This window comes from Seriola aureovittata, chromosome 20 (genome assembly GCF_021018895.1).
Source record: "Seriola aureovittata isolate HTS-2021-v1 ecotype China chromosome 20, ASM2101889v1, whole genome shotgun sequence".
NCBI lineage: Eukaryota > Metazoa > Chordata > Actinopteri > Carangiformes > Carangidae > Seriola > Seriola aureovittata.
In genome coordinates, this window is record NC_079383.1 from 21,106,443 (window position 1) to 21,134,358 (window position 27,916).

The following is a 27,916-nucleotide window of genomic DNA, read 5'->3' on the forward strand; positions in this document are numbered from 1 at the left end:
TTATTTAGGGGTCGGGCCTGTCAAAGGATCGAGGGGTCGTGAGATGAATAAAGACAAAGGAAAGAAGAAAAAACAAAGTACTAACACACAAATTGGCTGAAACGACTTGGCCTGACTTCGTTCCTTCAATCAAATCTGAGACGTTTAGAGGGAAAATCTCTCTTGGTTGGTTTAAGTAACAACTTTAATCTAAACTGGTACATATATCCGTTAAATATAAGTAGCAGAGTAAACAACATATTTGCATGACACAATCATACCACAAAATCTAATAACAACAACAGCTCCCGTGAGAGTTAACGTGTGAATCAGTGGAAGTGAAAGTATTGATAGGGGGATTATTTATGCACCAATATTCCCAGTCACTCCCAGATCCACAATGAATCAATCTAAGCTTGCTCAACAGCCAGGGAGTGCAAGTCCGGACTTGTAGAAACCTCCCTTCCAAAGCATTTGCCTGAGGTTTTTTTCTTTTCTTTTTTCTTTCTGTTGCAGAGAATAATGTTCCTCTGCATAGAAGGATTAGAGGACGCTGCCAAGCATTGGAGTGTTACAGGAGGGATCAAGAACAAATGAGTAATGAAATGACTGACTCATTGAGACCGTTCTGAAACATGAGATGAGGCATGTGCTCTTTTCGGAGCCTTGCTCCTGTTAAGGTTCCCGTCGCAGTCGCAGAGCATGGCAGAAGAATTTCCCGACATGTTTTTAATTGTTGGCTCCTCCTTGTCATGCACGTCATCCATATAAGCAATTAGGCTCCTGTCATCCGTATCTAATAAAATGGAGACTTTGCCGCTTCATAATTGTGGCAGCTCAGAGGCATCTGCATGAGTAGACGTCTGACTAGTGAGTTAGCAGCAACCGTAGTGAAAGACAGCATCTGCAAATTAAAATATATGTTCCGGCTTTTGTAGCGATAGATAATAGCTAGTTTAACACGAGTATAATAGCAATATCTGCAGCTAATGAGGATTGATGTCGTACAACGCTACGAACCATTATCGTAGTGCAAGATGATTCACAACAGCCAAACAAAGACTGGTTGCCAATATATTTATGAATTTATTATTTTTCTTTACATCCTCTCCACCTCCTGCTCCGGAGCCCACAGAAAAACCGTTAGAAAGAAATGATTGTAATTCAAGGCCACAGAAGCAAGGAACCATATCCCCACGAGCAAATACAAAACAGAGTTGGTAACAGGATTGCAACACCAAAGTGAAAGCATGTCTGCCAAGTCTACACATTCAAAGACCACAAACATCAAACGGGTTTTCCAGGCAGTCAAGGGTTTCAGTGTTCATAGAGAAGAAAACAAACAGGACTGTTTCTAGCTGAGAGAAGATGGATATTTCCAAAATGGCCACAGTATGTTTTTTTTATTTTATATTCATATATATATATATATATTTATATATATATAAAGATATACATTTTTTTGTTTGTTTTTGCATACAGATGCAATGGAGAGTCTATAATTGAGTGCACCATGTGCATGTTATATGTGATCCATTTACATTACAGAAATGTTCAAGCAAGACAGCATCAAAGGTTACTGAGGAGTGGAGTGTACATTTCTGCCCAGGCCGAAGAGCAACAACATCACATAGTAGAAATGGTCCCCCTTTAATTTTTTCTTTTTTTGTTTGTTTTTATTTTTTTCTTTAGCTATACTTAATATTCATCCCCTTTAATCCACTGCTCACTGAACTCTTTCAAGACAAAAGCCCCAAAAAAGATCATCGGATATCTGAGAAATGGAAACTTTGTGCCGTTTGAATTTCCTCCAGGCGTTTATGGTGAAGACAGCACAGCAATATAACACAGGGTAAGCCTCAGTTGTGGCGTTTTGCAGATTAATATGAGTAGCTGAAGGGGATGCTTTGGAAATTGCTTTGACTAGAAATGTGTCAAGGCTGACAGTTTTTTTTTTTTTTTTTGCTTTTCTTTTTTTTTTTTTTAGTTTGATCCCCATTAAGCACTTCCCTCTGATCTAATTCAATAAATGCCAAAGGGAGTTACAATAATCATATTCATTCCTGATCCTTTGGGATATGTGTCTTTGGAACCCATAAATACTTCTAGACATAACATCTTCAGAGGTTTAAATGTCTTCCGAGGTTTAAGATTTCCGAGCTAATCAAGTACATACAGTAAAAGTTAGCTTTGAAAGAAAGAAATGCACTGAATCCCACATACAATCAAAAGAGTCTCTGTGAAAGTGCTAAGCCATCAAACTGTCATGACATCACTGAGCTTCAAATAAAGTCCCTCCACTGGTGTGATGAAACTACAATCCATATCATTTACACGTCTGGATCATAACAATAAAGCGCCGCTGTCGTCTTCTTGTACATTGCAGCATTTTTTATCTTTTTCTTTAACAGTTTTAAAGGGAAACAGCACTCAATAGTTCAGATATTAAAATTCATGACAGCCAAATTAGTCTCCCAAAGCTACAAACTAGAAACCGAGACTGTCAATAAATATGAGTCTTATTTCTTAATGAGCTTCATCTGTTACAAACCAGTAAATACCCCACCACCCACCACCACCCCCTCCCCAAACATAATCCCTGTAATAACAGATATGAATTTTGCACAAACATCTTTTCTGACATCACAGATTAGCCATGGGGGGGTGGAAGAAAAAAAAACAACTAATTTTTCATCTCTCACTAAGAGACACAGTAAATAAAATCTTCACTGAGAGCTGTTCTACGACGCTGCGGTAACACAAAACTTGTGCTGAAACTCAGTGGCGTTTCCCCCCCTGCATGTAAAAACAGCAAAGGTCTAAAGTCTCGCTCAATAAAAGAGCGCTACAAGTTAAAGTGAACAGAGCTGCTGTGGGAAGAAGACTAATAACAGAAGCTCCCTTCCACCTATTTTAATGTAAAATATTCCTCCCTCACCGACATCTGTTGCTGTAGTCGGTACAACACCTTACACACACACCCAAACAAATACAGCTGACACAAAGAAAAACTTTTAACACGGACAGCAATGCTACACAGCTTTTTTCCCCCCTCAACTTGTAACATCGTCTTTTTAAAATTTAATGTCAGTGCAAAAGAAAGAAAAACACGAAACAAAAACAACTTTACACAACTGGATGTGCAGCTACAGTAAAACAAGACAGCTCAACATCAGCTGACCAGCAGCAGTAGGTTAACTGGCAGACCGGGCGTAACCCAGCCTCTTCATCACGCTCCCACACACATCCTCTATTAGTCTGACGTCCTTTCGGGGCATGTTCTGTCTCCACACGTTAATATTGGCGGGTGAAATGTCTCCTTCGTACATCAGATTGTACAGGTTCGTGGAGGTGGTGAAAATGAGTTGGTTGAGGGCCGCGGGTGAGACGGGCATCCCGAGGAATGTGTGTATGCTCTCCGCCGTCTCCTGCGGGAAGTTGACCACGTCCTCAAACCTCACTTGGAGGTAGGACTCCTCGGGGAGGCCCTCGCTGACCCTCAGCACCGCTGCGGTGTGAGCCAGCCACAGATGAGCCAGTATCAGGACCGGGTTGGCCTCCGAGCGGGACAGCAGCCTCCGGATTGTTTGAAACTCTGGCGCCACGCTCGGGCACCCATCCCTGACGGCATCCTCCTTGAATATCAAGGAAAGGTGCTGGGGGATGTTTTTAAGGGAGTAAAGGCTGGGTTTGCTGTTATAGACCATGAGATAAATCCACGCTCGAGGGTCTCTCACCAAGTAGATTGTCCTCAAGGAGGGTCCCACCACCTCCTGAAGGAAAGGCAGTTTGAGGGCCCAGCTTCCACTGCGCATGTTGAGGACAACCCTGGCATCGGGGTACTCCACAACGTGGCGTCTCATCTCCCTGATGTACTCTGCATCTCTGTCCAGACTGGCCCTCAGTTTGCCCTTCAGCTCAGACGCCGGCTCCCTCCTCCTGGATCTTTTCTTCCTGTCCCTGGAGGGGCCGACCCTCTGCAGCTGTTTGACCCTGCCCCCGCCCTCCGCCAGCTGAATATTCTGCAAGTGCAGCTTTGTGTTGTGGACCAGCGAGTGCAGCCAGCCCTGAATAATCTTAAAGCGTCCGTGCGCGGCGTCTGACCTTGACCACTCGCAGGCGTCGACCAGCGAGTCGAACTCGAACTCGGTCTCGGGGATGTCCACGTGCTCGGTGGGAACCCTGATGTAAACAAAGTCCGAGCTGTTGTAGAAAAGATGCTTGAGTATCTCCGATCCCGATCCGGGAAGGGTTGTTATGACGACGGTGGGGAGCGGGAGCCGGCGCTGCTCGTACAATCTGATTTGTTTGTTTACTTCGCTCTTGGCACCCGCACCTTTCCATTTTACCCCACAGAGAAGCTGATCGCAGCTGTTAGACACAAACAGCAGCTCGGCTATCCACAGAATGAGCACAGAGAGGAGGGCGTAACGCATCAGCCTGCTGAAGCACACATAAAACTTTCTCTGCATGGTCAGAAATCCGATGGCCACACAGAGAACGACCCCTGCTATCACGTTGACTGTGAATCCAAAGTCGAACAGCTGATTATCACTGCTGATTTGTTTGGGGATGAGTTGAGTCCCGAGGCCGAATCGAGTGATTTGATATCTGTCCTCAACTTTGCAGTGACCTCCGAATCCTAAATAATTCAACCTGGCCCCGATGTCTTTATAGTTGGTCGCTATAGAAACGATCCTCTCTGTGTTGTTTATGGTTAAAGAAAGCCTCACTCCGTTTTTGCTATTATCCATAAATCTACAGTTGGACACTTTGACATACGGCCCGTGTAAAACATAAGCCACTCTGCTGACTGTCCCCGTCACTGGGAAAGTGACGTTGACATACTGAGTCCACCTCTTCTTAAACTCCGCCGCCTGCTCCGCCTCCTGTATCCTGGTATCGGGGCTGTGACCCTGGGCGTCGAACCAGAACATTTTATAGTGGGCGTCCCACACATCCATCATCGCGCCGTTGTATTTGTCCATGAATCTGAAAGGGACGTATTTAAAGTCAATGTCGAGGTTGTGGAAAAAGGCGCTGAGCGACTTCACGGGCGAGTCGCCCAACTTCTCCACATGGTCGAGCACGAGCAACGTCTGCGAGTTGAGCAGAACCAAGGCCCTGAACACGCTCTTTAGTCTCATGGCGGCGGAGTACGCCGACACCGCCTCCCCACTCACAAACATGGTGTCCCCGTGCGAGGAGGCGACAATCACCTCCCCTCTGGTGTCACCCACCCCTTCGTCGGTCCAGCGCAGCCACTTCGCGCACTCCCCCAGCTGACCCTCCCACGGACCGTTACACTGACTGGTGGGGGAGGGGCTGAACACCAGGACATTGTTCAGGTAGCTGTACTTTGGGCCATAAAGTGCTTCAGATACAAACACTTGTCCATTAGGGGCAAATGTGAAAGAGTTTTGGTCCGGGTGCTCGTGACCGGGGTTAAAACTGTTCCAGCCATCCACCCAGGAGTAAGGCTTGTCATGGACAATATCATAGACTGCGCGGCCACCCAGCCTGCCAGACTTAAAGGAGACAAAAGTATTACCCTGACCGTTGGGCAGCCCCGCTCCGTAGGTGACCACGCCCCAGTTTGAGAAAATATGCATCCTCGCTCTGCCAAAATTGTGGGGAGGCTGCGGTGTGAGGTGGGAGTTGTACCAGATGTATTCTGTGTGAAGTGTGGCCCAGCGCTGGGCGGACGACTGCCCCATGGGACCGTCCTTGGGTCTGTGCTTTCTAATCTGCTGAGCCAGCCAGTTGCCCGTCCCGTTCCTCATGACGAACGTGTCGAGGAAGACGAGCTGACTCTCGGGCCCGTAGAACCAGTTGTAGTTGGAGTCCGCGATGCCGACCGTCCTCTGGAAGCCCGGCAGCAGGGTGGCGTAATAGAACCAGAAGTGTCCCCGCAGCCAGTTGTTCTGCATGTTGTCGATGCTGAAGTGGCGCTGAGCTAAGAAGACGTACTGCGTGACGGACTTGGCTGTGTAGCTCCCGTAGGCTACCCCCTCGTCCAGGGACCCGTCAACTACGTGATTTAGGAGGAACATAGTTTTCTCCATGTAGTTCACCGACACCTGCTTCCAGATCATTGACTCCGGGTCGTCGTGTGATCCGACCACTATTGCACCGGTCAGGATGGCTAAAATGTTCGTGGTTTGATGATTCTGGAGATACTGCTTCCCCCACCCTCTGTACTTGGAGAGCTCATACAGCTCTTCTGTCTCAGAGCGAATCTTTTTCAGGTAAACATCCCGTCTGCGCTGGTCGAGCTGAGAGTAAATAAAGTCATAAGCAGTAGCAAAACCGGTGAGAGAGTGCGCCATGGGGACCTCGTCGTTAGGGGCACTGGTCACCTTCCAGTCAGGGTACTCAGCCATCCTATCCATAAACTTGATAAGAAACTGCAGCGCCGCAGAGTCCTCAGGGCACAGCAGGCAGTAGAGCGCCAGGGGAGGCAGGTTGTTCCCATAAATCTCATTCCACTTGCTTGTAAACTCCTCATGTTTCACAGGGGGCATGTAAAAAGGGACATTAGACAACATGGTGAGCACAGCCGCCCGGATGACTTTAAAAATGTGACTGTGGGTGGTGGAGGACCTTTGCCTCAAGTGCAACACATCCACCTGGTTAAAATACAGGTTTGGATGGGAGGCAGTAGACTGGAGTTTCCAATGCTCAGCAGCTCTGTCTTGTGTGAGCTTCACCTGCAGCAAGTCATCTGTGAAAATGTCTCTGTCTGTGGCGTTGAAGACCCCCGAGAAGGCGGTCCCCACCGCGAACAGCGGCAGCAAAAACACAGAATACACAACCCAGTTAACTGCCATGTTGCCCGGCATCTGTGAATACATCTTACTGGATTTCAAAGTTAAGCAGCTGATTGTTTTCTTTCCTTTAAAAAAAAAAAAAAAGTCCCACAACTCAACATGCGATTTTCAGAATAAAAGTCCAGGTGGGATATGTTAGTTATCGGTGTGATAGTCCATAAAATCTATATTTTATAATCCGGTATAATGCGATACCAGAGTCACATGCATGATAGTCAAGAAAGGAGAAAAAAAAAAAACTTTAGTGCAGGAGCAAACTGTCCACATCCACTTGTTAACAGTTTGTAAAGGCAATAAAACACATTACATTAAACAAATAAAGGCCCGCGGGAGAGAAGAAGGTGTCTCTGTTCTGCTTTTTGAATTTAAATCCAAGATTTCAAAAAATAAAAAATATAAATCCTCGTCTTATTCCTGCATGTTTTCCTCCTCCGTCCTCACAGTGGTACGTGTGCTCGTGAAGACTGGCATCTCTCCCCCCCCCACCACCACCCCTCCTCGCGTGCGCCAGTAACTCATATCGATTGCCTCCCCAAAAAAAAAAGAAAACATTTCCTCTCGGTCAAACATCAGTCAGCCCCAGTCTGTGTCCGGTCCAATCACAGCCACCCACAGGCTCCGTGTGCAGCCCGACCGAGCCGCAACATCCATGGACATGAAGCTCAGCAAACAACGCATCTCCGCAGACAACATCGCTCAGTGTCCCCGCTGCAGAGACTCCAAACTGCCCGGTGCTCAAAACTGCACATGCTGATCGGGAAGCTGATCCGTGTGCATTGTTAAATCCAGTTTGTTTTTCTTTTATTTCCCCCTCTCTCTCTCTCTTTCTCTCTCTCTCTTTCTTTCTTCTTCTTCTTGCTCCACGCTTTATCTTCCGCCGTGAAGTCCGACGAGCAGAGGAAAGTTGTCGTCACTCCTCAAGTATTCAAAGAATGGCTCGTTTTCCCCATTGTCCGCAGGGAAGAGTGAAATCAGCCTCGAGAGTGATGGATATTCCGCGTGTAAATCTGAGCTCCGTACGCGGAGATATTCGCGTGTCCGCCGCCGTCTCCAGACACACACATACATATACACACACACACACATGGAGGAGGAGGAGGGGGGGGGGGGCTGTGTACGTGTGTGTGTGTGTGTGTGTGTGTGTGATCTCCGTACGCGTCTCTCCGTCTGTGTCCTCCCCGACTGTTCAGCAGCACAGGCAGTTTGATTGTTTTCCCGCACTGGATGGAAAATTTCCGCCGTGCAAACTGTAGAGGGAGCCGTGACTTCAGAAGCCTCATGTAGTGGGAAGGCTGAATATTCATTTCACCCCCCCCCCCCTTTATATATTCCAAACAGGCTGGTGTCAGCCTACCTTTACTTCCTGCTCAGAAAATCAAACATGAAACACTCTGATAGTGACATTGAACAGAGAGGGGAGCCATTAGCAGAAGGAAACAACAACAATGTAATGTAATATAATATAATATAATATAATAAAGAAAACTCCACAATGAGGGATAATGTGCATTGGCCTTCATTTTAAAAGATCTCAATATGAAACTGTACTGACCCTGCAAAGCCAAAATAACTTAATGTACTTGGTAAAACTTGAATTAATATGTATATAATCAAATATTACGTTACTTTGTTGGTAGAGTCTCCAAATACACGATCGAGTCAGTGACAATGATCAATAATCAGCCTTAAAAAAAAAAGGTATTAATTAGAAGATGAGGTGAAGTTGAAGTGGCCAAACTCAAAAACTCCTTTTTTTCTCTCGTGGTGCATCGAACAAATGAGTCATTAATGAAGTTTAGAGGTGCTGCTGGTTCACATGTTCTTTACAAGCGACTGTGATTAGTGTCCTTTGTGCACCACTTGGCTTTTATACCTGTGTTAGTACTGACACAATATATTACACTAATGATGATCCAAAACGTCTCATTATACACTTTTTTTCTCTTTATCCTCTGTGTCTCAGTTGCGTGTCTTTGTAACACATTTCCTGAGGCGCCACAAACGGCCTCCAATAACCTGAAAAGAATCTCCCCTTTGAGAAACGCCTGACATTTGCCTGTCCTCGCACGCCGCGGACTCTGATCACCTCATTCTGTGTAGATTAGGTTTCCGTGCGGCGTCTTCGTTTAATAACGAGGAGCTTCCTCTCTCTCTCTCTCTCTCTCTCTCTCCCTGTTTCACTACACCCAGTTCACGTGTGTTCTGCGGCATGCTATCCCACTGGGGCCACTGTTGCATGATGCTTTTATTTCTTTATTTCTCGCTCCCCACAGTTCAGCAGCGCACGCTACAGACACACAGTTGGTCTTGTCGGGAGGAAACTCGCATAGTAATCTCTCTTGGGACGAGCACTCCTCCACATGGAGAGAAGACACTGCCAAAAAAAACTGCCTCAGTTTTAAGCAGTGATGATAATCTTGAACTCACATCAGTCAAATAGTTTCATAAACACGAAAACTTCACTTCAGGAATCGAGAACTCCGTTAACAACTGACAGCTGACAGTTTTTTGGGGAAAAATATACTGAGTGGACTTCCCAACAGATCTTGTTTTGAGCATATGTTCCTCCACTGCAGCAACTGCCCACTCCATATAGGAACAAATCACCAATCCATTGTAATTAAGTAATCTGACAGTGTCTTTAATCGTGTCTTCTGTCCCTGCACAGTGTAACTCTGAGCAGTCATCTGTTGGCTGCTACCGTGGTAACGGTTTTCAATTTTCACTGTCACCAATCCTTCATTCGGCAGCGACAGCAGCCTGTCGGTGTCTCTGCAGTCAGCAGGAGAAAGTCATGGAGGAAGAGCAGAGATTCTTCTTCACAGCAAATGGTTAAAAAACATGGTCACAAGCTGAGGCCAGAGCTGCAGTACCACCGATGGCCACTGGGTGATGGATGCCTGCAATATGTAAACCCAAATCCAGGCTTCATAACATAACATTCATGCTCTATTAGAGCGCGTGGGCTACATCCTTAAAGCAAATAAGTGTGGTTGAATCAGAGACTAATTAAGGCTTTTATTTCAAAGATAAAACAGGAGGGGTGTGTTTTTATTTTTTTATCACAGGGGCCCTGAGAGCTCAGAGCACTGCAAACACACACACACACACACACACACACACACACACACACACCAAAGCCAAATGATGAAAGCATCAATTTAATGATACGTGCATTTAGGGAAGAAAACGCTGCAGAGTGAGACAACACAACAAAATACCGAGGTGGTGCGAGCTGCACAGAGCAGTGGAAATGAGTTTAGCTCAGGTGTGTTCATCACTGTTTAGCGTCCTTGTTTTCGCAGCACTTTTCTCTCCTGTTTCTGACTGTTTTTACACTTTGAAGCACTTTCTTCTTCTTCTTCTTCTAAATGTGCTGTCAAATTGGTGAGAATGGTTTCTTGGTTTGTTTTTTGTTTTGTGTATTTGCGTGTGTTTTCTTAAGTTAAAGTGCCTTCAGCTTTCACAGCCTTCCTCTACGAGCCGGCCGCTCGTCTTCCTCAACACTTGACATGCATTTTTACTTTTGCTGGTGTATTAAATTTGCATATTTTTGCTTGAGAAATCCAACCCCTTGCATCCCGCATCCACTTCCTCGGGAGAGTTTTCTTAGGCAGTGTCAGTTTGCCTGTGATATCATAAATTATTGCCTCACGCAAGTGGAGATGGGTGAACTCAGGGACACATATTCACTCCCCACCCGCCCCCACCCCCCCCAGTATCCTGCATCTTAACAAAATGCTGTTATTAGACAAAGACCTGCAGGAAGCTGTTTTGCAGTTGTGTCCTCACGCAGCAGGAGCAGGCACCCGGCTGACGTCGGCCACTTCAACGCTCCGTTATCGTGTTACATAAAGTGAGTAATCGGGGCGGTCGTCACTGTTACTCAGTGATATAAGTGCTGCTTCAACTTCCTTGCAGAACTTCTCAGTGATTTAAACTCACACTTTTTGTCTCGTGGATAAAAAAAACTATTGATGTTTTTTTCAGAAGAAGCAAAAAGAGCAGAATGTAAACTGGATTTTGTATTTAGAGGCGAGAACCGTGCCTTGTTGTAAGATATCATTTCTGACATAAATGGCGCTGCAAGTCTGCAGGCTGACTTTTAAAACTGATTCCATCTTTATTTATTTTTATTTCAGAGCAGTGTGCACCCCCCCTCTGCTGTGTGCACTTCCCCAGACTTTCACTTCCATTAATTGTCCATCTGTTCAACCTCCACGTTTCTCAGCAGAGTACTTTTGACTAATTTGATCTCCATTTAGTCGCCTCCACTTGCATTAAGCGCGAGCCTTCACTGAGGGAGGGGGGAGAGACGCTCTTCAACATGAGCTCTGAGCGAGATGAAGTGTTTGTCTTGTTGCACACAAGCGCCGCCGTCCTTTTGAAGGTTTGCACCAAAAACTAAGTGGAGTAACTCGTAATCGTCGGTTCCTCTGCGCCGCCGAGAGATAAAAAACGAGGATCCTAATTAGCGGAAAGCTGCGGCGCGGTGAAAGGATTGAACGATGTCAACCGCAGTAAACTAACACTCTAATCACATCTCATCCACAGCTGCTCGGGCTACGGGTTGAGCGGGAGGTCCTCAAGTTGCCGCTGGTTGCCATGGTGACACTTCAAGCACATTTGATCAGACAAGATAAATGATGGCTTTTTCCGACAACATGTGAACCACCGGTTCCTGAATGCACCATTGATTGACAGGTGGCAACTGGTGTCTACTGTAGCTCTCCTGCTGTTTATTCCCAGCTGTTTGAAGCTTTGCAAATCCTGGCTTTGCTTGCCTGAAGCTTCCAGCCATACATATTGAAAGGAGAGGTGTGTGCTGACAGCCAGTGCCCTTATTAAAAATATGCCATGCTGGGAGCAAAGGGAGGTGCGAACCAAGCCCTTGAAAGACTCCCCTCTTTCTCTCCCTGCAGAGAATTTCAATTTCCCCCATGAGTCTCAGGTTGCTCAGCACGCCTGTGTCCTGCCTCCCGCTCTCTGGGTAGAGGCAGAGGCAAAATTGGCTCCGACTGCTCGGGTTTCAAAGATGCTCCGGTGGCTTCTACCAGGCCGTCTGTCAATCACAGCAGTCCCCCTCAAAACAAAGCGTGCAGCTACAGTACTCTCTGGGTCTACCCCCTACATCTGCTCGTCCAGAGAACAGGAAGTAGATTACCTGACGACTCTGGAATTGAAAACACTCAACGCAGAAGAAGAGTTTTCTAAAAATAATGGCTATAATAATCATTCTCTGTGACAATGGTTATTAAGCAATGTTTAGTTTTCAGCTCAGTAACCGCAGGGGAAAGACTGACGCTGCTTCTTGAGCGCCTCATTGACTGTATTGGTGTTGTTAATCTCTCCTGAAGGTGATCACTTCCCGTGGCTGGGAATGTGTAGCCCCCAGCCTCAGAACACAATAACCTGCGGTATGAAAAATAAAAAATAAAATCAGTGTGCAGACAGCAGTGACAGTCAGAGCTCGGCTCAAGGTTACGTTTCCTTCATCTGTCGTAACTTTAAATACATCTACAAGCTCCTCTTTGTGCTTAAAAGAGCATTTGTTGGATTGTTCCTCCTTGTTTACACATCGCACCTTTGTTTTCGCTGCTCGTAGCCGCTTGTTAATGACCGCCGCCATGTTACCTTTCAGCGGCGTTCTGCATCTGTCTGATGTCCCCCGTACCTGCTGCTTAATGTGGGCTGACATCTGTTGTCGTTTCCCTTTGCTGATGTCGTTTCATCCCCTCATCTTTCACTGAGCTCTCGCATTCAGCTTGCACGTCGTCCTCACCCCCCCCCCCCACACACACACACACTGTCATTTTGTTTGCACATTTCTTTGCTTTGTTTGACTTCGCGCAGCCTTTTCTTTGTCTTTGCGTGTTTCGCACATCATCTGTGACATTTCCCATCGCCTCCATCAGGTGATGACCGCCACAGCCGACACTTCAGACAGATGCAAATGCAAGAAAAAGTCCCAATGTGGGTTTTAAAATCCAAAACGAGGACATTATTTTGACATCACAGATTCATCTGCTGCTGCATTAATGATGTGGTATTTCCCAGTTTCTTTAAACGCATCCTGACAGAGTTGTGTGGATGACCTTGTAGTGTATTAAAGTGTAAGATTAGAGAGGGATGGAGAAATTTACACTCTATCACAGCCTATTGTACATCCGTCTCAGGTGAGCTCCACGCTGAACATTGAAGGACCGCCTCCTCACCTGACGTCCTCTGACAGGCTCATTCGTCCCAACACAGTTTTATAATGAATGAAAATATTTTACCATTTCATCTCAACCACTCTCTCTCCCTCTTCAGCCTTGTTTTATTTTTCATCCCTTCATTGTGGTGGTTATTATTGGTTATTATTGGTTAATAAAGTTGAGCTGAATTAAAAACAACGCTGTACTCACCAAGTTTAGCTCTGACGGCTTTGAAGGTGGTGACATCGCCCCAGACGGAGTCTGACAAGACAAGAAACACGAGCAGTCAGACAGGAAGGAGAAACCAAACAGCATTATTCTACAAACTAAAAGTTTACAGACTGATACTCTTGTTCAACTTTAACTTATTGTACTTTCCACAGTTGAGCCTGTGCAGCGGGTCTGCCTCTGCGTTGTGTTGTGTTGTGTTGCGTAGGAGGTAACGACCACAATTCCCAGCTCTGCATTTGAGCAATTTATTGTCAAACACCAGCAACAGCAAATGTGAAGAAACAGAACATTCACAGGTTCGCTCTCGCATTAATGCTCTCAGCGTCTGTGTGTCACCGTGAACAAAGTCTCTAAACGCCCCGCACCGCCACACGTGTTCTCCACAGTACGCTTTGCAAATACACAGCAGCCCTGCTACACACACACACACACACACACACACACTTCCACAAACTTCTTTCCCTAATTAGCTGAATCATGCGTGAAAACGAAAAGATGTAAAAACGTCAATGCATCGACTTCACACTAGTTTGTAGTTGCTCAGCATCACATACGCAGCAAAATCACTAACTAACAGGGCAGAGGAAACACACACACCTTTCCCAGGGGGAAGGTCCTTAATGAGAGGAGGAAGTAAAGTCCACCAAAGGGGGGGCCAAGCGCGGTTCATAAAATAAGACGACTGGATACTTCCTGTTTCAAAAGGTGTATACCATAAAAATACATTTACAACACATATACAGAACTCAAGGAACGTGGAAAATAAAACACAAAAAATGCCAATCCGTACCCTCCAAAATAAAAGTCTCACACGTGCACGTCACAGATGTTTACGGACATTCAAACCTGTGCAGTTTAGTCGATCTAGTCTTCTTTACAATACTGGTTCCCAACCAGAGGGTCAGGACCCCCTAAAGTAGGAACATGAGATGAATTTAAGAGGCCGTTTGATGATTAATGCCGGAACAAAGCTGCCGATGCAGATCTCCACTGAGCTTTTAATCTTACGTTTTAATTAGATATTATCTGTTCTATTGTACAATCTGTGTTTTTACTGTTTTCTTTTATTATGCTTTTTGCACACAATGAATGACCTCCATGTATGATAATGTGCTGCACAAATAAATATTTGCTTTTTCCCTTAATTGGACAAAAACTTATTGAAAACTTTTACTTTTACGTTTTTTCTTGTGAAATACTGAAAATTTATTCTATCCCTTAAGGCTTCTAAATCTTTTAAATGAAATAATCAGAGAAGGGAAAATCACTCGTTCATACTAAATTAAACCTCCAACAACTACACACAGCTGTGATTTAAGGGAACACAACTCAAAAAAAAAATACCACGTTTCTTTCTCCATCAGATTATTTTTTAATATCGATTCCCAGATCTCTGCAGTCACCTTGCTAAACGCTATGTTGTCCTCACTAATACAAACGACGGGACAAAACCCATGAAAGACGGTGGACGTTGGTACTTTAAGATACGGTGCCCTGACAAAGAATCAGTTTGACAGTGGAGGGAGAAGATTAATGTGTCTGATGTGTGTGTGTGTGTGTGTGTGTGTGTGTGTGTGTGTGTGTGTGTGTGTGTGATTCACTGATCTGAGGTCTGGCTCCACTGTGCCCATGAAAAATTTAACCAACGCGAGGCGGAGTTGATACAGTACCTGTTCAACTCCTCTGAGGTGTACAATACAAGTTCAGAAACTTCCCATGAATATTTCAAGATGCTAATTTCAGCATCCCAAAGGATAATTTGAATTTTAAAAAAACGGTACACTTTTATGAGGGGTGACAGGAGAAGAGATGAAGATTGTGAAATCTATTTAAAGCACGGCGAAACCGAGCACGCGGCCTGACTGCAGCTCGCGAGCGTCTCCCGTCGCCGCAGTCGTCACAATACAGTGTGTCTCCGCCCACTCCAACCGATGTTTTCCCCGTTGTTTCCGCATTCGCTGATACAGACATGCAGATATTGGTTTGTGTTACACAAAACATTGACTCGGTATAGAAGAGAATAAACAGCCCTCAAAACTAATTCCAATCCCAAAGAGTGACGTGATTATCTCCAAAGGGTGCCAAATTAAACATCCCACAGTGACTGATACATCATTTACTGCCAGTGTTGTGGTTTAGCTCTTTGCAGGGTGAGATTACAACTCCAGTGATGTTGTGGGGGGGGGGGGGGGGGGGGGGGGGGGGGTCCACTCTGCTCTTTTTCTGCCACTTTCAGAGAGTCTGGGGTTTAATCCGACACTGTCAGGAGTCATCTTTTCACAGCAAACACATCAAAGAGTCCGGGAGAGAATCAGCGGTGCACATTATTCAAATGGGCAAACTTGCTTCTTATAGTTTGGGTTTCTACATCTCGTCAGCTTCTGCGGATGTGGGGGGAGGGGGGGGGGGGGGGGGGGGGTTGGAGATGAATTTCCAGCGTCACTCACAGCAGCATCCAGTGGGAAAACCGCAGTGTCTCTGAAAAGGGACTTAAAGATGAGACGCAGTGCAGAGATAACGGTGCCTACTTCACATCATGCCCTGTTTTGGCAGGAGAGCACAGACCTCTTAAACCCCCCCCCCCCCCCCCACCCCACCCCACCCCACCCCCCACCACCACCACCACCACTCTCTGTCTGTGATCTACACAGAGGGCTGTATATGGCAGCTTTACATAAATTCATGAGACTATTTGGCCCTAATTAAAATCCATAAACAAGCGAAATGCAAGTTCATCTGTAGTTCACAACAAAATGTCTCATTGATTTCCTATGTTCTTGTAACGGGCGAGGCGTTGTGAACGGTGTCCTATCAGGGTGAATTCATCAGTTTGCACAAATAATTTTTTCCTCTCCAGAAAATCCTTCAGTACATGGATCTTTTTGCATATTGTTTTTTTATTTTGGTGGTTATCGTCTGTAAGAGAAGTACAAATGCCCTGAGAGCTCGACACACTGCAACGTCAAAAAAACACAAGCAAATTCAATCAATCAATCAATCAATCAATCAATCACAGTCCCCCGGAAGATGTGTCCCAATGACCCTGGTGAACCCCTGACCTTTCCTCTAGCTCCACCGTGAGGTTGAAATGTGCCACGAAATTTGACTCAGACGTTCATGTTCCCCTCAGGATGAACTGCAAAAACCAGAGATGCAACGATTAGTTGATTGATCAATTAGCCGATATATAGAACAGGTATGAACAGGTTCTTAAATGTGAGACTTTGCTGCCTTCCCTTATTTTATATCACAGTAAACTGACTATCTTTGGGTTGTGACGGTTCGTCAGACAAAACAGGACTTTGGAGTTTTCACTGTCTTCTGATTGATTCACTAAAGATTAACTAATTAACCAAGAAAATTAATCAATAATTCAAATAATTGTTAGTTGTAGTTGTTGTTTGCAGTAAAAGCTTTAAGGACCATCAACAGGACGAAATTCTGGTTTGTGTTGGCAACACCAACAACATGCCCAACAGCCTCAGCAACTTTGTACTTGGTGCTAATTAGCAAATGTTAGCATGCTAATATGCTAAACTCTGTACTGTGTACAGAACATGATGGAGGGAGCTCGACCGGTTCCTGCAAAAGCTCTGTCACCTTCTAGTTTCAGTCTCGATTTTACCTGCTCAACAGCACGTTAGCGATGTTAGCATTAACTGCTAGCATTTTTTTTGCAGACTCGTTGAGCGTCGAGTTCGGGTTTAGGACATTAAAAATAAAAAGTGTTTGATTCCCAAATGGCTGCACTCGGAGACAGAGTGATGAGAGCATTCCCAGAGGACATTTATAGTGTTGCACACAGTGGTTAAAAAAATAGTTTTGTAATAAATTTACAAAGAGAGAAAGAAGTTCAATTCTAGGCTCCGTTCTCACCTCACAGGGTGTTTCTGAAACTATTCTTTATACTGTATCACCAATTCTGACTTGCTCTCTCTCTCTCTCTCTCTCTCTCTCTCTCTCTCTACATATATATAGAAAATACATAAAAGCCAACCGAACTGTTTTTCATTTCCATCTGTCCTCTAAGGTTTTCAGTATGTCCTTTGTCAGACTGCCATAATTTCCTGCCTGGCAGACTCAGAGCGGCGCTCGGAGGCCTGGCCTGAAGAAGCAGCTCTGCAGAGGCCACAGAGACTCTGGCTTCAAAGCGAGTCAGTATTAGGAGTGACCAGTAGCTGAATGTTCCTCTGCATAATTCTCCGGCAGAGTCTGAGCCCTGGTGTTCCCTGCTTTGTTTAGGTTGCAAGCTTGACCCACAGGCAGCGTGATGCCGTGTGGAGGGAAGACTTTGTGCTAGTCTTCAAGCGATACTCTTCACATACTTTAAATGCATTGGACTCTGTCGTTTGGGGGGTGGGGGGGGGGGGGGGGAACGACGACACTTCAACAGCCGAATCGTAAAAATTATAAACATTTGAAAAAATAATTATGCACAGTAAGCCGTCCTGTCTCACAATCTGTTGGAGAAAATCTACAATTTTTTTTTTTAAAGTTTAAAATTGCTCAGGCAAGACGGGCAGGGTAAAAGGAAAAAAAGGACAGCAGATTCCCTGTTAAGATGCGTCTGCAGCGTACTGTGAATGTTGAGATTAAAACGCACTTTGATGAAAAATGGAATTATGAACACAGTCTTGTCCTCACTGAAGGATGCCTCACCAGAAGAAGGGCTGCCTTCCTGAGCCTTGAAGTAAATCCCTTGACATCTCCTGATGTGATTTTTAATTAATTCTGAAGTTTCTTGCAAAAACACGGAAACTCGCCCCTCACAGGGAACATCCTTTTGACAGTGCGGTGTGACTTTTAAGGGCATGTCTTAATTCATCTTCAAAATGCCACCAAAATCAATGTAATTGCATTACGGCAAACCGCACCTAAGGAGAAAAGTTTCTGGCAAAGTAACTTCCCGGTCGCCACAAGAACGTACCGACACGATAAAGTACCCGGTGAAATAAACATGTCAACCGATGATTCATGTTTCTGATGCCTGCAGTTTAAACTTTTCCTGCCGTGGTTTGGATCCACTCTTCTCTGGCAGCAGAGCCGGTGCTAATTACAACTTATGGAGAGATAATCTAGGCCTTCCATATTTATGACGGCACAACTGCTGCCTCAAACGCAGACAAAATTCACAAATGCTCAATTTGCATCAGGTCCGGTTATTGAAAGGTTCCTGGCAAATCCTGCCTGTTATTGCTGAGCTCATTTTTTGGACGACCACTTGTGCCTTGTTGACAGGAAAACGGAGACATTTTCGTGCCATCTGGAACGAAAACCCCCAGTCAAGTGACATTTCTGATGTGTCCTGTTTGTAAATGGTGGAATAGAATTGTGCTCCGTCGCCTCTTATACAGCTTTGTAATCTCGCCAAACTGTGAAGTCAAGGTGGTAAACTGGCACAACCGTCGCTGCGGCGAGGTCAGAAATTTTAAAAAATGGCGAAAACAGGACTGTCAGCTCGAGCCAAATAAGCAGATTTCCAGAAATGTCAAACTTTTGTTTTAAATTTCCATCGTTCACCAACCGGAGGAACACGACCTCGACATAATATTTCAAACCAAAAGTCAAGAACAGAACCAATGTTAGTTCGTCCTTTAACTCTTCCTCCTCCTTCTCTTGTATGGTCGACCCTCCGTGTCACACCCCGTCCTCTTTTCTGGTCTTTCGTTAAACTCAACACGAGGGGCCACTGAAAAGAAAATGGCAGCAGCAGCGTTTCCAACTTTTATCTCTATCCAGGCTTTTTTATTTCTTATTTTTTTAATGTGTTGAAATAAACACTGATTTGTAATTGGGTTCTGCATAAAAAAAATAAAATTAAAAAAACACAGCAATGTGATTATATTTTCTCACCAAACAAACAAACAGTCCCATTCAACCAGGCAGAGCTGTTGTTAAGTTAATAACAGCCCGTGATTATCATTTACTTATCATTTTTATGTAAATTTGGCAGCAGCAGCAGCAGCAGCAGTGAGACGGCCTTTTAAACAGAGCCTGCAAGAGACATTTACATGTGTTATAATGGCTGTGTGATTTACGCAGACTGCAGGAGGTGAGAGAATCCAACCATCCAACAGTCTGTCAGCCGGCTCGACCCCTTGACAAGGAAAAAATCACATCATGGCCTGCTTGGATTGATTAGCTTCAGGCTCCTGCCTGTTGATTGGCAGCTTCAATTCTGCACCACTCAGCAGGGGGACACAGTATCGTGTGTCAGAGTGCTCAGCTGATTGAGCCCCACAGACCACAGAGGGGGACAGGGGGGAAGCTGGGAGAAAAGTTTCGAATGAGTGCGACCAGGTGGAGATATTGCTGCGCACACGTCTATATCATCAGGGCTGCAGCGGCTGTCGGGGACATTGAGGTCATGTCCTGTGTGTTTATTGGAGGATTTCTAACTCTGCAGTCATAACATGAGCTGCATGGAGAGAAAACCCCATTTAGATTTTTATATATTGGGAAATTTATTTACAGGTTTGTAATTTTCTGATAATCTCTTGGGACATTTTCTGGAAGGAAGAGAGCGGTCCGCAGACCGCCAGGAGTCGCTCGCAGGGTAAATTTGTTGAACTATCACGTTTTCAATTAATGCTGGAAAATTAAATCGAAATAAAAATCGCAATACGGCCAAGTGCAAAATACTGTCACCTTGTTGTGCACTGTTAGCACCACCGAGTGTTGTGGTGCTACAGAGACGCCCCGGCCTACAATTTCTGTGAGAATGAAATTAAAAAACATCCTAACTGAAATCACAATATTTAACATAATTGCAATATGAATGTGTTTGCATATCGTGCAGCCCTACTTTAAATTTAGTGTTTCTCAAACTGTCTAAGAGACCACAAAGCCTGCTAGTGACTAATGTATGTATGTAACATTAAATCAACTCATATGTAAATTCAAACGTTATTATTTGAAGTGGTTGTTCTGCAGTGTTGTTGGACGACACTGTCTCCTCCCGGAGCCACTTAATGTTTTACAGTTAGCTTTAGATGCTACATGACTAGCGCCACCTGTTGCCATGCAGCGTGTGTGAGTTTTCTCTTAGTGGTTAAGTGCTCCTTGGTCTAGAGAAACGGTTCTGTTGGTGTGCTCGGTCGTGTTGAGATTTTTTAGTCACTTCCAGAGGAAACTTGCAGAAAAGATGAACAACCACCTGATTAAAACTTCCTGGGTACTGGCGTGACTTCGACACCTGACCCCAGTCTTTCAATATTCCTCGCTACAGCCCTGCACATCGTTTAAGATGAAGTACAACACTTCCCACATAAAAGTGACTGAGAGGCTGAAAGGTTAGGAGGAGGTGCATGTTCATGCAAATGCAACAGACAGCATTAAACACATGTATATGCCAACACTTTAGTGTAGCCAGCCTTTGCAGTCTGATATGCAAAGGCTGTGCTTTAGTGTGGGTGCATTGACAAGGAAATCCCAAGCATTGCAGGGCAATTAAAAATTTTTGCAACGCTGCATTTTGTCATATAAAATATGACTGAAATAATTTGATGCTTTTAAGGTTTTAACCTCGACTCGAATCACCACACAGCCCCACGTGGCGAGACTTTCAAAAAGACTCTCTGGCTAATTAAACCATTTTGAAATCCACAGAAAAAACCTCAACAACTCGCGGATCTGGAGCGATGAACAATAAGCTGCATTTCTCAGTCACTGAAACATTGACTAGCTGCTTGACATGCGAGTGCCGGGAGGCTGGATATTACCACATCTCGTATCGCTAGCACGCTCAAAATGATGCTAACGTTTAGCATGTTATCCTCGTTAGTTTAACATGTATAAGGAAATGTTATTAGTTTTGCAGGTTTTCTAAGTAATAACTTTAATTGACTAATTCAAACTTGACCTGATGATGGCACTAGATGAAAAATTAAGGCGTTATTACAATTTATCACCAAGGAAACATGAACATCTTTCAAGCTTTAATGGAAATCTTAATCTTAATTGAAAACCTGTGGGAACCATGAATATCTGAACTTTTTTTTTTTTGCAGCAGTGAGGCTGAAAAGAATCAAAGTCTCCGCAGTGTAGACTAATTAACCGTATATCAACACCGTAACTAATTTGCAATGCTGTTTGTATTGATCGCATTTAACACCCGTTAACTCCTTGTGATGTGTAGTGCGGCTCAGGTCGCTCGGCATATATCACATGCTTACCCCAGCATATCTGTTGTCTGTGTTTATTCATTAGGCCGCTCTGTAGCGCGGAGGTCACGCCTCCCGCTTGATAAGGTTGCCCTGCTGCCCTCTCTAACAGCTGATTTGATTCATCGACATCAATTAGAGCAGCTCAGGGCAGCATGCCGGGGGGGGGGGGGCTAAACACCCCGCACTCACAGTACTGTGTATCTTGAAGACTATAGCCTCTCATATGTGCCAGGGTAAACATGCTTTCCTGTTCTGCCTCAACCCCCCCCCCCCCCCCCCCCCCCCCCCCCCCCCCCTCCTATTACCTAATCGGATGTCACATGATCCCGACCGCTCATACATTAAGAATATCTGGTGTTTGTATCTAGTTCTGTCATGATGGCATTTGTCTGACTCCAGTGTGATTTATCCCGACAAGAACGACTTCTAGCCACAGATCAGATCGAGAAAAGCTTCTTTTGTGTGTGTGTCTGTCTGTGTGTGTCTGTGTGTGTGTTTCTGCAATTTCACATTGGGGGATAAATGGCACCAGCAGTAAGCATTTGCATGGTTAGGCAGAGAAGGCCCATTTATCTTAATCAGGACTAATATCACCATCAGGGAGATAGAGGGGCTGAGCTATCTATCACATTCCTCCCCGGTTTTCTTGGGGCAAAAAAAATTACTTTCAATCAATCTCCAGAAGCAGATAAGTCTACCGCAGAGACCTGGAGCTTCATCACTTCAAAGGAGGGTATTTTGGGGGTGGGAGGGGGCAAATTCCATCAGGGATGAGCTATTAGCTATTAGAGACCACACAGTCGGCGCTGAATCAGAATGATGGTAATGTTCCCCAAAACATTCAACACTGCTACTCTTTTTTAATTTTATTATTTCTTATCCTATTTATTCTGTAGCTTGCTCTCCTAACCTTCCACTATTGATTTCAAAGACTGCGAGAGTGTACATGGACGTTGGTATCACAGCATATCATCCCGTAATGATCTAAAAGAGGTCCACTTACTGTTTGGCAGGCATTGGTATTCTGTAAATAAGCTGCTGGGTGTAATGTGCTGAGCAAATCTACATTTCGGAAGCTGTTCATATTTTCCCTTTCAATCACAGCGCTTTCATTTAGCCGCCAACTTAATAGCTCTTCTAAAGCAATTAATTTGGAAGCGATTTGAAACTTCTACGGTGTCACTTTGTTCCCTCATTATTTTGATGCAAAATTCATTTTAAAAGTAAATTAAAACCACCCATGTTGTGAGTGACAATCTTGTTAGAGAGCATCTGAAAAAGCTTTCATTACAGAAGGGTGTGCATGTGCTGTCAAATGTGAGTGCCATGCCTCAGAGGACATGACAGATAGGTGCTTTTCATGCTCTCCTAAATGTATATTTTCCCAAAGGTGGTGCACCCCCCCCCCCCCCACATCCCCATCATCGGGTGCATGGGAACGCAGCAGAGCGGATGGCATATGTCAACACAGCGACGCTCCATCGGAAAAGCAAAGGAGTCGCCGGGACCGAGGCGGGAGATCAAGCGTGCGCTTGACACAGCAGAGTGGCTCAGCAAACCCGGGCCGCAGCACCCAGCTCTCCGGAGCCTCTCATCCCTCGTCACGATCAATCCACCGCAGACCAACCGTAATCCTATTTGTTCAAATAAATAATGAAATAGCTGCAGCCCCACACGGAGGCACACAGAGGGTGGTAATTGCTGCGTTTCAGGCTGGATCAGATGGGCTCTGTGGGAGGCTGGCTCGGCTCCACCGTGACCTTGTGTGTGTTTGTAATTTTCCACAAGCTTAGTGGATGTGCGGCAAGCAGGGGCCCCTCGGTGGGTGCGCAGGAATCCTAGCACCTGGGGAGTGTGCCAAGGCCATCCGAGTGAACGGCTCGGTGTGACGGAGCCGCTCTCACGACTTAAAAAAAGGAAAGAGAACACTAACGAGGGAAGGATGACATGACAGCCATTAGGCAAGTGCAAGGCTGTAGAGCGAGTGTTATGTCCTCTGCTGTGCTCTGATGCACTGTAATACGTCTTGTTCAATTTGTTTACGGCGATGCCTCAGTGCATTACAAGGACTTGTGAGGGAGCAAAGGAAGTTTTATTTATTTATTACATTTTTTGTATTTTTTTTTTTTTTTAAAGCCCGATCCTCCAATTGCACTTTGCTCGTCGTCAGATTAACCTGTAATACCAGACCTCTGAGTTTTTCAATTAATGTTTATCCTGTCCTGCCAGGCTGTGTTTGCCCTCATAATCCCATTAGCCCTGACACAATATTCCATCATCTGGAATATTTTCTGATGTTGTCCTGACCAGTCAAGCTTCGGGTCACGTTTTGTTCACTGGAGTCGCAATCTGTGCCGTTGGGCCGGGGGAAGCGGGGGCGGCGGCGGCGGAGGCAGCGCCTATTTGCAAGGTGAAATATTGCAGCGAGGTAGGTTTTTCCCTACTGGTCAAAACGGTCGGTCGTTTCGTGAAGTTATGGCCCGTTGTTGTCGGTAAGGTGTGATTGCACTGACTCTTATGGGCCATCTCTCTATATTGCCGAGACATTAAGCAGAGTCATGGAAGGGTCAAGCCACGAAATGTTGCCGGAGAATGGATATGACTGATCAACTGCCACGGCTTTCCACAGTGAACACTTCAGCCTCCCAGTTCTTTAAAATGAGATGTCTGCAGCCGCAGCAGAACCCCTGTAAAAATGTGCCCAGCTACAAACAGGAGCGTGACCGCGCTGAAATCACCGTCAGCAACATGCATTTCCTGTCACGTTTGATATCTACACACAAAATACGATGCAGCCTTCTGTCTGCTGTAATCAACGTCAAGAAGTTTGCCAAGGGGATGGGTGAGAAAATGATACTGATCTTTCCGCCGCATGATGAATATGAAGCTGAAGCAAGAAGCCAGTTAGCTTAGCTTAGCATAAAGACAGGAGAAAGAGGGAAAGAGCGAGCCTAGATCTCTCCCAAGCGAAGTAAAATCTGACTTCCAGCGCCTCTAAAGATCACAAATAATCATCTGGTTTGTTCAATCTGCACAAACACTTAAACTTAAAACACCTGAAATGTTTCTCGACTGGGACCAGTAACTTCCTGGAGTCTCCACCAGTCACAATCACAATCCCCAACCAACCATAAACTGGTTTTCTAACACTTCACTTTTCTGGACGAGTTAAACAAACAAGACATAAAACATGACAATTAGTCAGCTGTAGAGGTGTTGGCAGGTGGATTTTTATGTCAGCTGGTTGCCTGGCAACTGCTACAGTGGCACATAATCCACTACAACAGCAAGTTTTCACATTGTGTTTTCTGCTAGCTGTAGCTTCATATATGTCATATTTATCTTGTTGATAATGAATATCAAATCAATCCTTTTATTTCTATAGATTAATTTAACCAGTAATTAACTCTTTAAAACATTTAACCAGCTGTTTGTTTGAGCTTCTGTATGCGATGTTTACGCCGAGTGAAATATTCAAGATTCTGTGTCTGCACCGTCCCATCAGCATCGGTTTTTCTGGATGATTTCTGCATCATTTTGTTCACATTTCACCCAAAATTCAAGCTGACAGATTTAGTAACTCTGGAGACATTTGGATCTCCGTTTAAAATTTAAAATAAGGTCTGTTTGTTGCTGCACAACAGGACTGTGTAAGGACTGGCCCGCTAGCAGTCACTGGCAAGGGATTAACACTGGGATCTGGCTCAATAGGTGCTAGCAGCACAACAGGTCAGTCAGTCAAACGAACCACAAAGATAATTCAGCATTTTTATTTTATTTTATTTTATTTTTTTCAAATATTAAATACTGCCTCACTCAATCTTTATTTTAGCAGCATGTTTTCTTTGCAGCGAGTTATTGTGTAAGAGTTTTCTCGTTAAAATGTATAACCTTTGGTGCACAGAATGCTGATTGCACACATGAAGCTAAGTGACGGAGCCCAGACAGCCTTTATACAAGGTGAGGCCTTTGTCAAATAGACCACCTCGCACCAATTGCAAAGAACATTTGTGGAGAAAATCATTTCTAGAAATTGCTTGTTGGTGGTGTTTTTGCCAGAGGCGCACTGGTCCTGAGAGAACATGCTACAGAGGAGTGATTGTGTGTCATGGTTTTATTAGATTTCTAATTTCATCATTCAGGCTGGAAAAGTGCTTTGCAATCTGGAGATAAAAGAGAAACCTGAGTAAGGATGAAACCGCAATTTAGTTGTTGTTGAGGCCACTATTTCCACTGTTGACTTGAAAATCAGTGAACAAGCAGCAGGTTTGGTTTTGTCTCACCACAAAGTGTAGACATGAGGCTGAACAATCCAAGATCAGAGCTCTCCAATCCCTGCAGGTCAGAGCTTGTAATCTTTGATTCATCTCTGCCTCTTACTGCTCATTCCTTGTCAAAGCTCAACTTTCCACCGTCATCAATCATTCACCGCTTCGTCAATGACCTCCACCAGCCATGCAGCCCAAAAAAAAGAAAAAGAAGAAGAAGAAGAAGCAAAGTTCAATGTAAATTAATCTGACGGACAGAAACCAAACGCACCCCGTCACGTGAAGGAACGATGGTTGTATTCACACCTTTTATCTAAACTGTCTTGCTTCTACGTTTGACCCCTAAAAAAAAAAAAAAAGTTGTTTTGCTCCAGCCACAAGTATTTGTTGTCTTACAAGAAGATTGCTGAGAACAGAAGTGAGAGAAATTTCATCCAGTGTCATCATCCCCAGCCATTAGTGCGGCTATTTGATCAGCCCTAAAGCAGAGCACAGTCATGGACGCCGGCCAAGCTGCAAATCACAGTCTGACCACTGAGTGAATGAAAGTGATGTGCAGACATGTGTACAACAAAGTGTCCGGGGCTGCACCACAGCTCCACGGGTTAGAAGTGGCTGTGTGTGTGTGTGTGTGTGGGTGGCTTATTTAACCATGCAGCGCTTGGAGAGCCTCATGGTTCAGTGACTGGCAATGACCGGGAGGGGTGCCGAGCCAGCTGAATGTGCCGAGCCGAGTGCACACTGCGAGGCGGGAGATAAGCATCCGGGCGATGGCCTGCTGACAGGAAATGGTCACAAGTGAAGAAAAGTTGGCCGGAAAGGTTTGGCTTTGTTGCTTTGTGGTCGCTGTGCATTCACACGCTGCCATTTCCATTTAAACCCTTCGAGCTCCATTGTCAACATGCTGAACATTATCTTATTGAAGTGTTACCCTGTTCGCTCACGCACCGGCTGTAACCGTAACCATTTGTGTTTCCGTGTGACCTGAGGTGATGGCGCCAGGAGACATTTTGTCGTGTCACAGCGCTGCTGCTGCTGCTGCTGCACAGGAAACCGCTCTCCAGACTGTCGCCAATCCACCGCGCCCTCAGAGGGTTGTGCTCATTTCAATATTTATTGAAATGTTATCAAACCCACTCAGAGCGACTCACGGCAATCAATGGCGTTTAGGCTCCGTGCTGCAGAGGCAGGCCGCTCCCCGCTCTCGCTAGTATTGTTTGTCGTCATGCCATTCGCCCTCGTCCCTCTGAAGAGAAGACGGTGGAGTCACACCTCCATAATTCCCGCCTCAAAGGAACAGTTCAGCTTCGATTGCATGCTGACAGACTACAGTGTGTTTTAATTGACAATGGGCATATTTTGCAGGTGGGGGAGAGAAGCAGGGGAACATGGGAAAGAGCAGGGAACACTCCGCTGCACACAAGGCCTCCCCTGCAGGGTTCCTTTATATTTCCAACAACATACATATTTGCCGGTACCAGCAATTTTCCCCTCCTGCCACTGAGAACCAGCAGTTTGCCTGAAGAAGATCCTCCAGCAGATTGAATGATCACCGTTCCTGTTCCAAAGAACACAACCCCCACCCCACCCCCTCACAGATACAAGCAATCTGTTACACTGATAGCAAAGAAGTGATACAGCGGATAATAAATGATAAATGAAAGAGAAAATCCACCAGGTGACAGCATTCATGGGGAAAAGGAAACATGAGTACCTAGTCCCCCGTGTTGCACCATCAGCACCGAGGCCGAGATAGAAATTTGTCACGATGGACTGAGCTTTGCGTTCTCAACAAGCCGAAATATCCTTGTCTCTCGCTGCACTTATAAAAGGGGCACAGGGAGAGAATGGATTTCCTTTTGGGTTTAAGTGGTCTGAGAGGGGCTGGATTAAAGAATCATGAGATAAACAACTGACAAACTCAAAACCTGTAGACCTCGTCACGCCAGCTGTGCATCAGCACCACGTCAGGAAAAACCTCCTCTGTTTGCATCAAAGGCCGCTGCTCTTATCTGCATTTTAAATCCGTGTATAGTGAACTAGCATGAAGCTAGTCGTTTATTAAACACTCACACATTCATGGATCAAGTCACTGGAGAATTTCAAGTCACAATATGGAACTATGAAACGAACTAAAAGTAATTGCAACCATGATCTGATTTCATGCAGGGCTCTAGTAACAACAGGTCGGTGAGCCAATCAGAAGAGAGGAGGCTCTGAGCCTCTCCTCTGATTGGCTGATTGTT

General features: G+C 45.1%; 1 protein-coding gene across 1 annotated transcript; it reads right to left on the minus strand.

Moving 5' to 3' along the window:
- Positions 1–1,045: 1,045 nt before the first annotated feature.
- Positions 1,046–7,906, minus strand: LOC130161470 (dermatan-sulfate epimerase-like protein). The gene has a single exon (XM_056364793.1). The coding sequence runs from the start codon at positions 6,831–6,833 to the stop codon at positions 3,174–3,176; it is 3,660 nt and encodes a 1,219-aa protein (XP_056220768.1). The 5' UTR covers positions 6,834–7,906; the 3' UTR covers positions 1,046–3,173.
- Between the last annotated feature and the right edge of the window lie 20,010 nt (positions 7,907–27,916).